Source organism: Gobius niger, assembly GCF_951799975.1.
Source record: "Gobius niger genome assembly, chromosome: 12".
In the NCBI taxonomy this organism is placed as follows: domain Eukaryota; kingdom Metazoa; phylum Chordata; class Actinopteri; order Gobiiformes; family Gobiidae; genus Gobius; species Gobius niger.
In genome coordinates, this window is record NC_136863.1 from 21498710 (window position 1) to 21515947 (window position 17238).

The 17238-nt window shown below is 42.0% G+C and overlaps 1 protein-coding gene across 1 annotated transcript in view; it reads right to left on the bottom strand.

The window, feature by feature from the left end:
- LOC306971608 (cGMP-inhibited 3',5'-cyclic phosphodiesterase 3A-like) overlaps nt 1–17238 on the bottom strand; it is a 75023-nt gene that overhangs the window by 23479 nt on the left and 34306 nt on the right. The window contains exon 2 of the mRNA XM_079567941.1: nt 6665–6715. Coding sequence (XP_079424067.1) covers nt 6665–6715 — 51 coding nt within the window. The remainder of the gene's footprint in view (nt 1–6664; nt 6716–17238) is intronic.

Sequence of the window (17238 nt, forward strand, 5' to 3'; positions counted from 1 at the left end):
GTTTTCTTCCACATCCGCGTCTCTCTGACAGCTCCTGCCAAGCCTGAGAATGATGCTGTTTACACTGGCCTGTAGTGGCACCAGGCCGGCCCCAGTGTGTTAGACCTTTCACTGCTCAACACCCATGAGACTAACCAGAGCTGCAGCATTGTGTTTCCTACTCACATGGAAAAGCTCTGCGAGTTTATGAACTCTTCTGGACACAATTTATGAAAACAAGTAGAAACAGACTAAACGAAGAATATCAGTAGACAAATGAATTATCTACAAGAAGCCACATATCCAAAATGGATACACAAACATTAAAGAAGGGAAGGGAATCTTATTTGTAGCACTTTTTCACATGACATGAGTTTGGATTGCTGTTGACTATGCGACAATATGGGATTGTCCCGTTCATTTGGGTGAAAATCTATCTGCGTGGGGCATTTCTACACGAGTGCAGGCATTGATAAGTATGAAAGATGAGCCACAGGACAGCCTAATCTCTTTTAAACACTTCCTGATGCGCGTCTCTGCCCCCCTCTCATTTCCTCAGCACAATCGACCTCTTTTTGTTCCTGTATGCTTCACTAATGCACTGTCGGACATAAACCTATGTCCTAACCTAACCTGTCCTAACCTAACCTAACCTAACCTCACCTCATTTACACTGATGTAGTGGTTTGGTTCAAAGGGTGGCCTTAAAGAGAGTAAATAAAATGACAACGTCCATCCAAAAAAATAAAAAGAAGCATGCCCGATTGCCCGTTCCAGTTTTTTTTTTTTTTAATATTGTTTTGCAACGACAGAAACCTCCGCAGATCTTTTGGGATTCTGAATTAGTCTAAACTAGGACTTAACCAGCCGGGGTTGTGAATCAAAGTCTAATCATAGCATAAATCACTTGCAGTTCATGTTTCCCTGTTAAATAGACGCCTATTTTCAGCTACTACGTTTGAAGATACAGTTTTCCCAACTGCTCATGACTCATGCTCCAGCTCATTAGAACATCTGTCACACTTAGTGACGAAAAGAACCCATCATGAGGGAGTAACAACTCAGAACAGAGAAAAATGTGCCCCTTTGATCACTAAAACATTACCTGTATCAACGTGATATAGTGGTCAGGCATGTCAAGAGCAAAGTAATACATCAAGTAGAACTTTTACTATAGTTCAGCAATGTATCCAATGTAGCCAACAAAGATCCACTACATCTTTTGTGTGCTTTTCAAGAAGAAGAACTTTTATTTATACAGCCCCTTAGACACTATTATGCACAAACTGTGTGAAATGGAAAGGAGGCTGGAATCGAACCTCAGCTACTTCCACTCAAAGACCGTAGTACTACAAAATAATACAGCGCAGCCAAAAACATACAGACAAGAAGCAAGCAAAAGAAGGGCAGATACAGATGGTGCGCTTTGAGGGTAAAAGTAAAGCATTTAATTTACAAAATCACAGTAATTCCCTATTTCCACATGGGGGTGCTGGTAGTTTGAGCCAATCCGAGCAACTTTGGTGAGATACATCCTGGTCAAGAGTCTTGTCACTGTATTTGGTGACAGACAAGTGCCACTGTGCACTCGAGAGACTAACCACACTACAGATCAGGGCAATTCAAATGATTGTCCAATTTTTCCTCATAACAGGCACGCAGAGATCTCCTGTCTGACTCGTAGCGTCAATGAATCGTTTTTCTGCTGGCCAATAAGCTAACTCACACACTTAGCCACGTGTGCCTGATCTGTTATGACGTTTCACTGTAAATAACAACGGCTAACATGATCAATGGCGCTAACTGGCCGTGTGAAAGCAGCTTGGAACAGTTAGTCAATAGACAAACCATAGATTAACAGCGGAGTTCAGTTCATGTAAACGCTGGTGCGGGCCAGGGAAAACAAACTAGCCATCAGCACCAACACTGGGGAGCTGTTCACAGACACACATGCTCTGTATGTACAGCTCCGGGCTGGCAGGTTTACGCACTGTACGGATGACTGGGATTATAGTGTACATGGGCTGATACCAGGCGTGCTCAAGTAGACAATGATCTGCCAGTAGATCATGACACTAGTGCTGGTGCAGGATTGGGCTTGAATTTTATTTTGCAAATATCAGCCTAATAATTATATCAGCAACATTTATCAAATCAAATATTCTCTATGCATTTGATATTGTATGTTTCTATAACATTTTAATTTCAGTTCACATTAAAGTTCAAATGTTTTTCGAATGCATAGAATTGAGCGCATGGGCATTAAATGCGAGCCATTTTGAAATCGAAGAAAAAAACTCCCATTAAATAATTATTTGGATCATTACTCTGTAAAGATCATTTCTTATTTTGTATCTAACCAAATTTATGGCCATTAAAAACAACAACCATAAAACTTTGACATTTAAACAGCTTTGAAAGGAGACTATTAAATTATTCCTAATAATAACCCAGAATAAATCTTACAATATGTCACAGCCTGTCCGTCCTCCTCTGGTTTTCCTACACTATTTTTCCATTTTCCCACAGTTGTTTTCCTCTTACCCCAATGGAGGGTCTGAGGACAGGGGATGTTGTTTTCTATAATCTGTTTGCATATTTATTTGTCTGGTTTGGTCTGTGAACTGCTTTGAGGCAACTGTTGTGATATAATAAATGTCCTGTCGACCCGTACCTTTGTGAAAGATGCAATTTGAAATGGTGACATTGTCTGAATGTTCTTATTACATGCTTTGAAACTATTTAAAACTATGTCATCATCAGGACTGAGTTCATTAAGTAGGCCTGTCATAAAAAAAAATATTTCTGAGTGTGATATACTGCAGCAGAAAATATTGTGGTAAACCACAATAAACCATAATTGACACTAAATCTGATGCAGCCATCTTTTCAAAGTAACTGCACATTGTCCTGATATAAATAAACTAAACTAAACTAATTTTCTGCACACACCTGCTGTTTGTTGGACATATTTGACGTTCTCCAAAGATGTCCTAATGTAGAGATGCAAAGAGGGGAGACGCTGGATGTTTAACACAGGAGAAGTTTATTTGCCATCAGTACGGGACCCGGAGACATGAGCTCTCAACACATTGTGGTGCTATTGGTCATTCAAGTTCCACAGACGAAGGTTTAAATAGTCCAAGAGGTGGCGTCAAAAGTGAGCCAAGAATGCCAGTTAGGCTTGTAAGTAACTTTGCCAAGGCACATTGATTAGAGCGTGGCAGAAGGCTTTGTTATGCCAAGGAAAACAGATAAGTGTTTGTCAAGGGCAAATAGCACCCTACCATGACGCAGGGCATAGATGGAGTTATTAATAAGGAATGCCAACAATGGGCAGCACGAGGACAATTCTTGATAGGCTGTGCAGAGGCCAGAAAATTCTCTAACACTATTGATCTGAAATCAAGCCTACAAAACAAAAAAATCCCTGTTATGTGTTGGGGCTTTCTAAAAGGTTGTGCAACGTAGAAGATATATTTGAGAGAAAAACTGGGGTCCAAAAAAGTTGGAAAGTGCCCTAGAGGATTTACTGGAGAAGAGTTATTTGATCGTCTTCGTAAACACGTTTCAATAAAGTAAGCAATTTCAGCTACATGTGGCGAGTTATATGGCAGCCAGGAAGAAGCTGAGCGAGAAGAATGAGGAGAAAACATCCAAAGTGTGTAATATATTTCCCTAATTTGACTTGATTGACACAGCAGGCTTGAAAAAAAAATCATTACCCCGCAGTTTTGTGTTTCAGCAGCGAGTTTGAGGACAGAGTGGATTAGTGGAAGTGCAGCCGGGGACGTGAAGATGCACCGCCGCTGTTAAATTACACCACACACTTGAGAGAATTGTGTGTTAATGTTTATGTAAAAGCATTTTGCAGTGAAAAGACAGAGTACTGTAGAATACTGTGGTCAGATAAATAAGACCTACACTATCTGTGACAAAACATACATCACGGTTAGTTCCCAGTGGGAACCCGACATTTGTTAAACATATATTTGTCATGAGCCCTGCGGTGCGGTCGGCGATCACAGTGGGTAAAAATGACACGTCTATAAATACAACCCAATCTAAATGTCAAGATGTTGTCTGCTAAGAAAAGGCACCACGCTAAGGTATTCCATCACACGTCACAAAATAGTTTCTAAACATGAACACGTGAGAAAAGACGTATTCTTGTGGGAATGGACTGACATTTGAATTCAAAACCATGCTTATCGTGGAAAAAATACTGATATTGGGGTTTAAAATGGCTTTCAAATGCACAAAGAAAACTGGCGACGTGAAAACAAGCGGCAACCTCCCTCTCTATTGGAACAGCTGCATTTTTTTTGCTTTTTTCTTCGAACTGCATTTGTGCTTTATGTGTTCCACATTGTTTTACTGGATACCTTTGTAACTCTTTGCCATGTTTTTGTGGGGTTTGGTGGAAAGAGTCCATAATGGTCCTGAAGAAAGCAGCTCTTAAAAGTAAACAAATAGCTAGCTTATCAGCTAAAGACATTTGAGACCTGCAAATGTTCTCTGAGAAACTGAAGAGGCACCAAGAGCCCCCCACACCTGCAGCACAGTGGAGGCGTCACAAGAGGAGCTACAGGAAACAAGGAAGGGACAAACGAGGAGGTATCTGGGCGAGACTCACAGCTAAGCCACACATGCCTTCTATTCTTCTGGCTAATGGACGTTCACTGGAGAATAAAACAGATTAACGGCTGAGCTCTTCCAAGAAGATGGCGAAAGACTGTCTTGGAGGAAGAGGAAGGAAGACCACCTCCTCCCTCTTCCTCCTGCGCAGCTCCCTCAACTGACCAGTGCAGGACACCACGCTCTGAAACAGGGACAAACCCAGGAGGCGCTGCACCGTCGGGGGATCAGAGGAGCACTGAAGGCAGGCAGCCTGGTTTCCTCCGGGTGCTGCGGTTTCCTCTACCTCCAAAAACATGCTGCACCATCAGATTGACTCAAAATGGCGGCGCAGCTCAGTCGCACCTGAACACTATCTAGTTGTATGCTTGTATAATGACAAATAAAGCATTTACTTACTTACTTAAAGCAAAAAAAAAATCTATTGAATAAATATTCCCTCGTTACTCCATCGTTTTCTTATGAATGACCAAGTACTAGACCCATAGCCTTTGATTGATTAGGCTGCGATGAGGCCCCAGTGGTCAGTCCGGTCTGCTGTTTGTATTACCGCAGTGCATTCGTCAGTGGAATCCTGCAATAATCCCGAGACTGACAAAACGTCTAAGCAGCTACGGCTTGTGTTGGCACCCTCCACCCGACCTGTGGCTACTTTCCCCTTGGCCCGTGCCGTCGTTCAGAGGAGCTTGCAAGCACCTCCTGTAAGCCGTGATACCTCGTAAGGCAGGGAATGTAAATCTCTCCCCTCTCTCCACCCCAAGAACATTTCGAATGATCTACTCCATGTACCATTCTGTGCCAACACGGACACATTAGCAGGCCTATTTTCCAAAAGCACATTTCTCTTTTACTCGTGTCCCAAGCTTAGCGCTGGATGTTTTAGCTTAGCGATTGACAGCGAAAGTTATGTATGGAAAAAGCTATTTAAATATTTGCATTTGACTTGAAAACACATTGGTTTTGGACCATTACCCGGCCGGGAGATTAGAGAAGAAAAGGGCAATTGTAGAAGTCGGACTACAAAAAATGTGAGGGAAAAAGGAAAGCGGAGATATTGCAAAAATGCTGTGGATTTTTTTAAGTCCACATTACCTACAACTATAACACAGAATGTACTAAAAACCAACCAGGGTTACCAACAGTTTTTTCCCCCCCAAATAAGATCTCTCAGAGGACGATCTTCAGCGCACAGTTCTAATTTGAGCTGCACCTTTCACAAAGAAACCAGGAGAGTCCACTAAAACGACCTGGCCAAATCAATGACATGAATCACTGCTCACGAGAAAGCAGCGGAGAGGAAAGGCCAAAAGATAGACGAAATCGAGAAACTGGAATGCTGAAATGTTACCAAACCAAATCCAAATTTCCAACCTAATCCCAGTAAAGTACACCTCGAAAGCCGCTTTGATTTCTCACAGCGTGTAATTTGTGGCCCATGTAAATGCTGTCAGCAGAATAGCAGCGTGTATTCTTTTGAAGGAAATCCTCCTGATAGCAGAGCACCGCACTATACACTGTAGGCGAAGCACCAGGGGTATTGTTAGTTTGTCCTCGCCTCAGTGGCTCAGTACATCAGCTCCTACACACAAGCACAAATCCACAGAGGAAATACAGGTGACCTCTGCAGGCCGAGCCCCCAATCTGCAGACTGGTGCTCCAAAGCCTTTGGGCGGTAATGAATTGTAGCACCTTTGTCGACTTTTCCAAAATTACAACAGGAGCAGGCCACATTATTAAGTACACTGACACTTAAGAAACGACCTGATACAAACACCAGTGATTGTAATGAAGGTAAAAGAATAGAAAAAGAGGCGAAAGCATCTATTCTGTATTCCTGACCAAGAGTTCTGGTTTTATTCTTGACATTTTGCAATTTCGATTTGATTGCGATGAACTGTATAGACCTAGTCTCGAGATTAAATGATTTAACCAGGGATATAGACCAACATTTCTTAAACATAGACCGTAATAGTGTTGGTGTTTTGTTCAGCGCTCTCGTTTGGAGATTATTTGGGAGTGAGTTTGTTCTTATGTGAACACGGCTAACCTGTGATCCTCGGGAGCCTCTCTTGTGGTCCCAGTCGGAGCGGGAAAGGATCTGTGGGAAGAGCGAGAGGGAGACATGGTCAGACCACAGATGTGCACTTCCTGTTTCCACTCTATTACAGTCTCTTCCATACACAAGACCCAGTATAGATCCAGAGCTTTACAATGGTCTTCATGAATAATATGAGAATATGAAAGTCAAAGAAATAAAATCCTGAAATTAAGAGTGGAGGAAACAAAAAAGCCAATTTCAAGGAACATAATCAGGACAATGTTTAGTGTATGAGGGTGGCAACTAAGATTTCACCATATAAAGAATGGTGGAAAGAAAAGCAAACCCAGCCTAGAACAACAACTGACTCAAAAACGTGCAAAAGTTTAGTTTTAGGCAGAATTGAGATATTTCAGCTCCATTTTAGTCTTGCTTTGATCACGATTGAGTTTGATGCTATCGGACTATAGGACTATAGGGGATTTAGTGGTCCGGACCCCGGTGACGTCTCTGTGCTGTGAATTTAATTGCCAGAGCAGGTCGTGCCGCATTAACATAAGTGCAGTTGCAGCTTTGGCCTGTAGGGGAATGGGGATCTGCTAACAATAATACAACAATTATAATGTTCATGGTTGAGAAAGCACATTCACTTATGATGAAGTTGTTATTAAAGAACTCTTATCGCTGCTGTCTGGGTGATGTACGTTTAGATCTGTCCCACGTTTTAGGAGTTTACAGACAACAGGCAGTGTATGTCTTGATATATCTGGTGCTCGTCATATAGACTTTAGACATATGAATATAATGCAAAAGTGTATTTACTTCTGTTATTCAACTTAAAATGTGAAACTGATATATGATATAGACTCATTACATGCAAAGTGACATATGTCTAGCCTTTGTTTGCTATCATTTTGATGATTATGGCCTACAGTTCATTTGTAAAAAATTCGAATTTTCTAAGATTTTTTATTTGTGATTTTAACAAGCTGAGCCATAATAATCAAAAATGATAACAAATAAAGGCCACATATCTCACTTTGCATGTAATGAATCTATCATATATTGGTTTCACAGATTAACACAGAAGTAAATGCACTTTTTTTATGATATTCTAATTATATGACGAGCACCCTTGTGTATATATATTGTGTATATATATATACATATTCAATAAATTCCCCAATATTATGCATTGTTTGCTCTCTGAAGAATAAATTATTATATATTTAAATGCATTTTACATTTTTGCTATTTAAATGTTAACGGTTTTAGGGCAATGAGAGAATACATTTGTCGGACCTTCGCCATTTTGTGAATTTTATTTTTCGGACCTTTTGATTATAAGTTTGAGAACCCCTGCTATGGGTCTACATCTCAGTTCTGATGTTCTAATACCAATAAGGAACACCGTCCCAAAGGTTTTTTAGTAATGTACCCACAACAATGGCCTTTGGTTTAGAAAGTTAAGTACAGTAAAATACAATTTCTTTGGCTCTTCTTTAGTGGCTGTGTGGCTGGTGGTGGAGGCTGTGGATTTTTACACTGTCTAATTACTGGCTGTTGTACACTCCCACGCGCCTTGTAAAACCCTGTCCAACTTTCCTGGAAGTCAGCGAATGCATCAGGAGTGCTCTGTCACTGTTTCTTTTATAGCACACTGCAGCGGAGCCAAGTCAAGCCTCAACTCCCCACGCTCTGATAGGGCTTTCAGTCTGCCCCTGCGCTGAGGGCCTGCAGCATGACAAATGACTGTTCCACTTAGAGGGAAGAGGGTCACGATAAGAAGGTAATTGATAATTTAGGGATAACCTGCTGCGCAAGAAGTGAAAAGATAAGTGCTAAGTAAATTCATAAATCTCCACTTTGGTATTCCACAAGCTGTGTTTTAACGTCCAGACAACTTCATTAGACTTGTTCGACACTCAAATTGCCCCCACTGCATATCTTCTCTTGCTAATAGGTATGATAAGAGAATGAGTATTTGGTCTTAGGACTTTTTCTATATCTCCATAAAAGTGAAGTGCATTGGGTGACTTATGTCATGTGCGCTACACAAAAAAGCTTCCATACAAACTTTTAACCTCTTGTCCCCCGCCTTAACCGAGTGCCTTTTCACCAGTTCGGCTTTACCCAAATCTAAAAGCTTCTCGACCGGCGACTTTACAGGCAATAGGCCAGTGTCACGCCTTATTTGAAAGCTACAAAATTGACCAAAACAGATCTTTTTCCTCACATTGTTACTCTTTTGTTGTGTTTTTGTCACATTTTTGCAGCTCTTCTGTCACCGTTTCAAGACTTTGTTTTTGTTCGCGTTTTCAACCTCATTTTCGTCTCGCTTTTGTCGCTATTTTGACACTTTTTTCAAGAAGCTTTTAGATCTGAGTCAAGACGAGAGAAAACGAGAGAAAATGTGCTCGGTGAAGGCGGGGGTTAAGAGGTTAAGTAATAATACGTGAAAAAACCAAGGCTAAACTGTCCTATAGTGCCAAAGTATTCATGGCCCACATGGCTTTCAAAACACGTTGGTGGTTTTGACATTGTTTAAGGATCATTCACATCACTGTCACGTTATCGGTATCTCTAGATTTCCACTACAGAATCCATGTCCTTGAGCAAGACACATTTCGCCTCTCCATGTGTCCTGATGAATGAATGTTCTTAAGCGGAACAACAGATGCACACGAGCAGCCAATGGTTACAATACAGTCCCATGTTCATTGGTACTGCATGTTAGGTTAAAAAAAAATTCACCACTGAACTCGATGGCGTCCCTTGGTCAGCGGGTCAATACGGAGAGACTTACTGGAAAGCATTTATGCTGCGTCGCCCTCCAAACACAACATAAAGGTAGTGTTTCAGTTTTTCGACTCCATGAAACCGCAAACTTTACAATTTGAGGGGGGAAAAAAAGGTGATTTCATTTGAGAACACCACTGCGTACTGAGGAGTAAACTGTAAATCAAGATCCTTAACAAAAACAATGCCTGTGACCCGTTCACAAGCCATTGGCTGCTGTGATCGTTTCGCTGCCAAACCTTATTTTCTTCATCAGATATCACTTGTATAAAAATAACTTTTGTGAGAGCTGTAGAAAGATCTAGGGTTAAACAACTGTACATTTCTTTTCCTTGGTTTGTGTAAACTTTGAATGATGCCAATATCTCAACTACAGTATGATGCCACGTTGTTTCACAAGCAGGTTTTTACCAGTCCCAAGGCTAGATAACTTGCATTGCTGTCAGAAATGAGATCAAAACTGAAATCTGCTGGTATATTCCGGTGAATAGATATTTTAAGCACAATGATCCCGCTGCAGCAGTAGTATGCCCTCCTTGTCCTCTGCATTTTGCCCAGGACATTGCAGTTGTGAGCCTCTCAACAGCCTGCACATTGATACGCATGAGTCACTTTTAGCTGGGGCGCACGCTCTACTCTCTCATGCATTAACACAACCGCACTCCGGGACGTTTTGGGAAAAAAGTCAAGACGATCTGCCCTTTTCCAAGTTTGAAAGGTAAGCCATTTGTAAATGATACTATTAAGTGATTTTTTGCAGCACTGATGATGACAGCCTGTGCACAATAGTAACAGTGTAGTGCCTCTACATTAGAAAACCCTACAAACATGGTGAGACTCTGCAGGCGCAGTTATGTAACCCCGGCTTTCATGGTCCGCACGCAGGCTCGGTTTGATGCGCCAACACAAAATACGAGTCAAAGGCAAATGCACTGAGATTGTTTGATGTTGCAGATATGTTCAGGATTCAAGTAAGATTGATGTAAAAGTATAAGAGAGCATGCAAATATTTCTTCAGTTGATGTATCAATATTGTACTGTAACTTGTAACAGGCGGAAAGGGCATTCTTTGTGCTATTCCCAAGCCCAAGGGAATAAAAATACATACAATGAGAACTGGAGACTTCTGTATTTTCCAGACTATAAGTCGCACCTTTTTCATAGTTTGGCTGGGGGTGCGACTTATATATCAAAAATGTATAATTTCACGTTTGTTGTTTTCACACTGACAGCTAGAGGGCACTCAAGGCTTGTGTAACAGGATCTGCTACTCCTGTAAGGTTGTACAATGACAAATAAAGCATTTACTACTACTGCACCACTGAAAAGGTACTGGCGAAAAGCAGAGGTTACTCTTACTGCAATGTAGAAAACAAAAAAAGTTCATCGCGGGCTAAAAGCTAGATGGCCACAGTTAGAGGAACGGGTTTGCAAATGGTGCTGGAACAACGTGCTGCCGGGAGAGGCCTGTCAACGGAGCAGTTGCGCCTCCAGGCCCAGGTAGTTGCAAAGGCTGGTGCGACTTATACTCCGGAACGACTTATCTATGTTTTTTTCTTATTCATTATGCATTTTTTGGCTGTTGCGACTTATGGTCCGGAAAACACAGTAATTATATTCTATGGGGGTCATTTGCATAAGAATGGCCGCAGAAGCACGACGTAAGCCCCCTCTGTGCCTTATATCTATATGAAGTATGGAAGCAGCATTATTGTTCATGTCAGAACCTTCAGTTTGCCCTGACCAACCAAGGGAGAAAAAATGCTTAAATCTTTTTGAATATGCTGTTTCTACAATTGGAGATTTCGATTGTGGCATTTAAACTGCAGACTATACTATATCAGTGTGTAAACAGGACATCCTTTCACATGCTAGAAACGTCTATATGGAAAGTACAATTTAGTTTCCTACTGCTTAACGATATGTGCCTAAATGCTAGCAGAATGTGAAAATTGTAATACGACTCATCAAGCCTAGTAGAAATGTAGAAAGCCTTTCGGGATCTATTGGAAAGGGTTCTGTTTGGAGGTGGAAATGCTTTCTCTAAGTCCACTGTGCAGGAGAGAGGGAGGCCATCGCTACAGGTGAATGGCTTGTCATCCAGAAAATACAACAAGTGAACTTCTAACCCGGTTTAAATGGGTAAAATCAGTCATGCAGATCAGTCCACAACAGGATCATGAAATATGAAGGGGGAAGGGGGTTATCTAAGCTTGTTAATCCTTTCAAAACTGCACTAATAACAATAAAACAGGCAAAAGAAAAACAAAGCATGGCTTGTGTGAGCTTTATGACCTTGTTTTGATTCTTCTTAAAAAGTTATGACATCTTGCTGCCAGTACCACATCTGCAGAGGTAAAAGCCGCCTTGACCTCAAAATGTATTTGTCCTAAAACCCACAGAGAAACCTGGTGAGGAAAATAACAGCCTGATACATGTTATGCCCTTTGTTTCACCCTCTGCTACATTCATTACGTCGCATATAACTCATAATGGCCTGGGCCTAGCTATGGCTTTCCATCACTCGGGGCAATATGGCTGATTTATAGGTGACTAACACAGTCCTCCGTGGGGGAAAATGTTGTTCAAAAACAGATCCACGTCTCTCAATCACTACAACAAGAACATGACACACTCGACTAAGCCTGCCGCTGTGTTGACTTTGGACTTGGCCTTGAGAGAGTTCAGAGGATTTACGGTACTTTGGAGATGGAAAGTGATGCTTTCAAGAAACCGGCAAGACTAAAGCAGTAGCTCATCTGCATGTAAATACCTAAAGCATGTCTGTTTTTGAAACGCCTCTGGTGAGTTAAGGCTTTCAATCTGACCTGACTTTCTCTCTCCCATTAAGAGACATCTATTGTAAAAAAACAAAACAAAAAAAACAATAGGATTTAAATTTGTTTCATTTGAGAAGACAAACCAACATTTTACAGTATAAATTCTACATCCAAAATAATAAAAACCTCTCACTCATGCCTAGTAGCAATTCACCGATCCAGCTTTTGTGCCACCGATACCGGGGTTTAGGTATCTGTCGATATCCAATCAAAAGTGGCTTTCTGTGAGTGAAAGAATGAATTGACTCTTTTCTCCATTTTAAGATCAGTAAAGTCAGATTTTATTGTCACGATGTTATAGATAAATGATATCTATTGATAAACTAATGGATGAACATTAAACAAGGATCACTGGACTTTTCTACACTATCCTTGGGTATGTTACATCGGGTATTATTAGCCGATACCCGATATCGTAAGTAAAGAATTTTGGTAGTGAATTGCATGATACATTGTGCCATGTGTGAATCAAAAGAAGGCAGTTTCAACATCTGCAACACTCACCCCGAAGCCTCAAACCTGAACTCTTCCGCTTGTCTTGTAAAGCAACATACGCTGCATTTTTTCCCCCAGGAACAACACGCTAGCTACAGTGGAAACCGCAAACCCTGTTGTTGAGATACATTTCTTTGAATGATATCCCTGTGTGGACGGCAGTGATAGAACAAATCCAGATGGAGGAGCATGTCATTGAAAGATTGATTTGTGGAGGCTATTTTTCCATCTATAAAAGATAAGCACAGACGATATTTCCTCATCGGGCTGTTGTGAAAAAGCTTCAGTACTAGGGGTTCATTTGGTTTACGGCAGATATAAAGTACTGTCTACTGACCCATACATAATGTAGAAGTATTAAAGCACGAGGTCAAGGCTTTTGCAGGGGGGAAAAATGCAGATATTGCACTTTTTGTTCACACATAAATAGTGTAAAACTCAGAAAGTTGCTTATTAGTGTCTTGCCTCATAGGAACATTTTCAGCAACATACATCATGATGACAATATTGGCCCAAATGTAGATTTGAATGAGCTATTTTTGGCAACACACTGGACCAGTTCATTTGTGGTGTTTACCTGCAACGTTTTGTGCACTCAGGAGGGATTAGAGAGGTTTTAAATTCAAAATATGTTATTAATTTCTCCTGTCACTCTACGAAAGCTGCACTGAAAGCAAGATTTATCCATGTAACCCAAGATAAGCGTCCTGTAGCCACTTCAGATGGGCAGTTCGCACATGGGCGCAGCTGTGGGCCAAGCACAGTCCCAAGGCGGCGGTGAGGGAGAGTGTTAAGAGGCGCTGTGTGGGTGCCAGCGCTCACGTCTGTCCCGTCCAGAGTCGTGGAGCTGAGCCACTGCCCGCAGCACGCCGCGAGCCTCAGGGGCCCAATGTCAACAGCACCGAGTCAGAGCACAAACAAACCAGGGCAGAAAGTGAGAGCGGAGGCCTCACCTGTTCCAGACGCAAGCACAGCTACTCAGATGTTTAAAAAAAGTAATGTGCAGGACTCAAATGACTCGATGGTGCAGATGCAAAAGACTTTCGCTTCACGTGCATCTTACTTAGCTATAGCAGGAGGAACTACAAACTATTTCTCTCACTGTGAGTTAAACACTGTTCATCTCCCGAATATGTGGATGGTCCCGCCCTAGCCTCTAGCGGCAGTATTAAAGAGCCATATCATATACACTGGTGTAAACTTTCTATGCGCATTGCACAGCTGATTTCAGGACCATGACGCAGCTAATGCTACACTCAGGGTCACTCAGAAGAGTAGCATAAACATGACTGTGGAGGCTTCAGGGGCTTTCAAATAATCGACTGATATGAAAGAAGCATGTTGCTTGAGTAGATCATATCCGTGAGGAAAGGGCTTTTGCATTTTGAATGAACTCCAACAAGTTGTAGCAAAGGCTGGCCAGCTCGCTATCTTTCCTGAGCCTGGCGCTAACAACAACACGATATAGAAAACCAGGTTGCAAATGCGGTTAAAGGCTAATAATATCCTTCTCATCTGGAGCGTTCTTCCGAGGAACAATAGGGAAAATAGTGAGAAATAGTGGTTCCGTTGAAAACTACAATACATTTTACTCATATTGGTGGCAAACACATGTCCCAAATGCGTTACTAGCCACAGTCTCAGACACTAAACACATGGAGATGAAGGTACAGCAGTTACTGTAGCAATATCATTTTATCTCATCTCTCTTATCTTCTTCCAGATGGAGGTAGATATTTAGATGAATTAAGATGAATAAAGAGAATAAAAAGCTTTAAATGAATTTACCCTATGGCCTAAAGGTGTATTTGAAGTATTTTGCCAGGTGTCAATTATATCGCCAAATACATCTTTATCGCGTTATGTAATATAATGCTTTATTTTTAACCCTGTACTTTTTTGTAGGTTGCCCTCTGACAGAGGAAAAGTAGCCTTCAGGCATATTATACAGTTTCACTGGTGGTTAATATGCACTGTCATATTAATAAATAATAATAAAATATTTATTATTAACTCTACGCCATGGAAACGTGATGAAAACATCTGCATGTAGAAATGTAAGATTGGGCCCACGATCTTCTTGCTGTGCGGCGAGAGCACTAACCGCTCAGTCACTATGCCGCTCGAGATTGTTAACATGTCAAGAACTGATGTGCCGACAACCAAGTGACCTCAACTTTATCTTTAAAATGTGATATGCTTTACAAAGTACAACATTACCTTGACCCCTGATTCAGTTTTACAGCAAGTACAGGACAGGCTTGTTATGGAGATGCTGATTCTACAGCACACCCAGGTTAATGAAGCTGCTATAGGAGGTCAGAGATTGGTCCTGCAGGCGGCTTGACTCTGCGGTCTCCATACAGCACCTCTCTGTCCAATTAGAGCCACTCTGTTTCTCACTACGGCGAGGTCTGCCAAGTGAGGAGCTCAGCATACACAAACAGCCTTAGGGCAATACTGTAAAGTCCTTCTATATTTTCCTTCTTTGTTCTTTTCGTGTCTGACGTCGGTAGCGCTTCACTCACCACTACACTTTTGCTTTTGCGGACAAAAGTGAAAGTAGGTCACGTTGGGCTAAGTGACTGTGCCTAATATAAAAGCTCATGCAGTGCCAGTGACAGCAGCTTAGCCCCCAGGACATGACAGCAGAAATATCGGGATAAAGGACTCATCAGGGCTTTGTGATTCACTGTAATCTGGACTTAGACCTGGAAGTAGAGGTGTACACAATCATCCTCTGATACTAAACACTGTTTTAATAACCGCTTAGTCTTCTCCAGTCGCCAGAGTTTAAATAGGCTTGTGTGTTTAACCAATATTACATTCAACTGCAAGAACCTGAAGGACCTTTTGAAGAAGTAAAAACATCATGAACTCAATCCGACCAGTCCAATTGACAACATGTGAAAATCTCTATGCTGAAAGTTGCTGAAGCTATTTGCACGCAAGACGGAAAGAAGCACCCAAACAAAGTAATCCGTCTGTTAAACTTAAAGGTGTGCGGCGATCACGACTGCACTGTGGGAATGTTCATATATATATGCTCTGCCACGTATTTCCCAAACAGAGCGTCCAGGTGACTGTAAAACGGCCTGCCACAGCTGTCCGCTTCAGGGATGTTATAAATCCTTCTGCTTCAGCCTGCGCTCCACTCGCCTCCCATTCACGCCGGCTTAATGTTTTACAGGTTTTACCGTTGGGGGTCAGTCATAGCGGGTCATTTGCGTCATCAGTGGTGGGAAGGGAGCTGCTGAGGTGGGCTGCCAAAGCGGAGGCCAAACAAAAAAGAAAAAAAGGAATGAGGAACTTGTGAGAGAGTGTGTGAAGAAAAGTACTCTTAAAGACGTCGGCGTTTGTTCCTGCAAATCTTAAAAAATCAAATGCAAATCCCCAGCTTTGAAAATAATGAATGTTGATAAGAGCAATGTTAATCAAACTTAAAACTGCTAAGGACTGCATGCCACAGGACCCATACGGAGAACAGTTTTCCTGCCCACCCTGCGCTGGATGTGTGGCTACCGTTCCCTCGTCTGCACACTTCCTCTTCCTCTCATTTGCGCAGTGTGACTAATGGGATTTATCCTCTTTAGGTTTCCTGGGAGAGGCTTCTCCTTCTCCTTGAAGGGGGGGCTGTGGAGGAGATAGAGGGAAAGCAATTCTTGCAGGGCAGAAGCGGTGTGGCCTAGAGAGGAAAGCTCACCGGGACTACCCTAATATTCTGACCTGAAATCATCAAGCGGCACGGCGGGAAGGAAGTGTGCCACTGACAGAGCTGGAATCTAGAGTTTGACGCCTCAAGTACTTGAATGTCCACTTTTAAATTTCCCACTGCTGCATTGTTGGCTATATCAGGAGGATAAGTCGCGTTCACAGACTTCTCCTCATCTGCGTGTCAAAAGATTAAAATGATAATATTCTTTCCTAATTTCCTATTTAATTCCTATTTCCTATATAATTTCCTAATTTCAGCATCACCTACCTACAGCCCATGATCGCTTCCGAGAGGGCCACACCTCCACCTCCGACATCAGCGTAAAGAGCCTCCGTAGCAGCCAATCATCGCCATCAACCCCGCTTTAAGCCTCCAGCAATCATGGATCATTTGCTTCCCAGCTGTGCTGCGACCCACCTCCGCCCCGTCTCCACCTCTGCTGGCCACGGCTTCTCCCTGCTGCTTTCTTCATGGGTCTCACTCTCCATACCACCACCAGTGTCCAGGCTCCAGAGGAAGACATCCCTAACTCCAGGCTGTTCATCCATACTGACTTTCATACATACATCGATGTCTACCGCCGGGGTCTGATCGCCAAAATACACATATACATATCAATAAATCTTCCTAATCGCTGCTTTTGTCTGTTTGATTATATCCAGGCTGAATTGCACACAGTTATCGGGACATTTCTTCCGAGCTGATGAACCGAGACTGACTGGGACATTCATGCT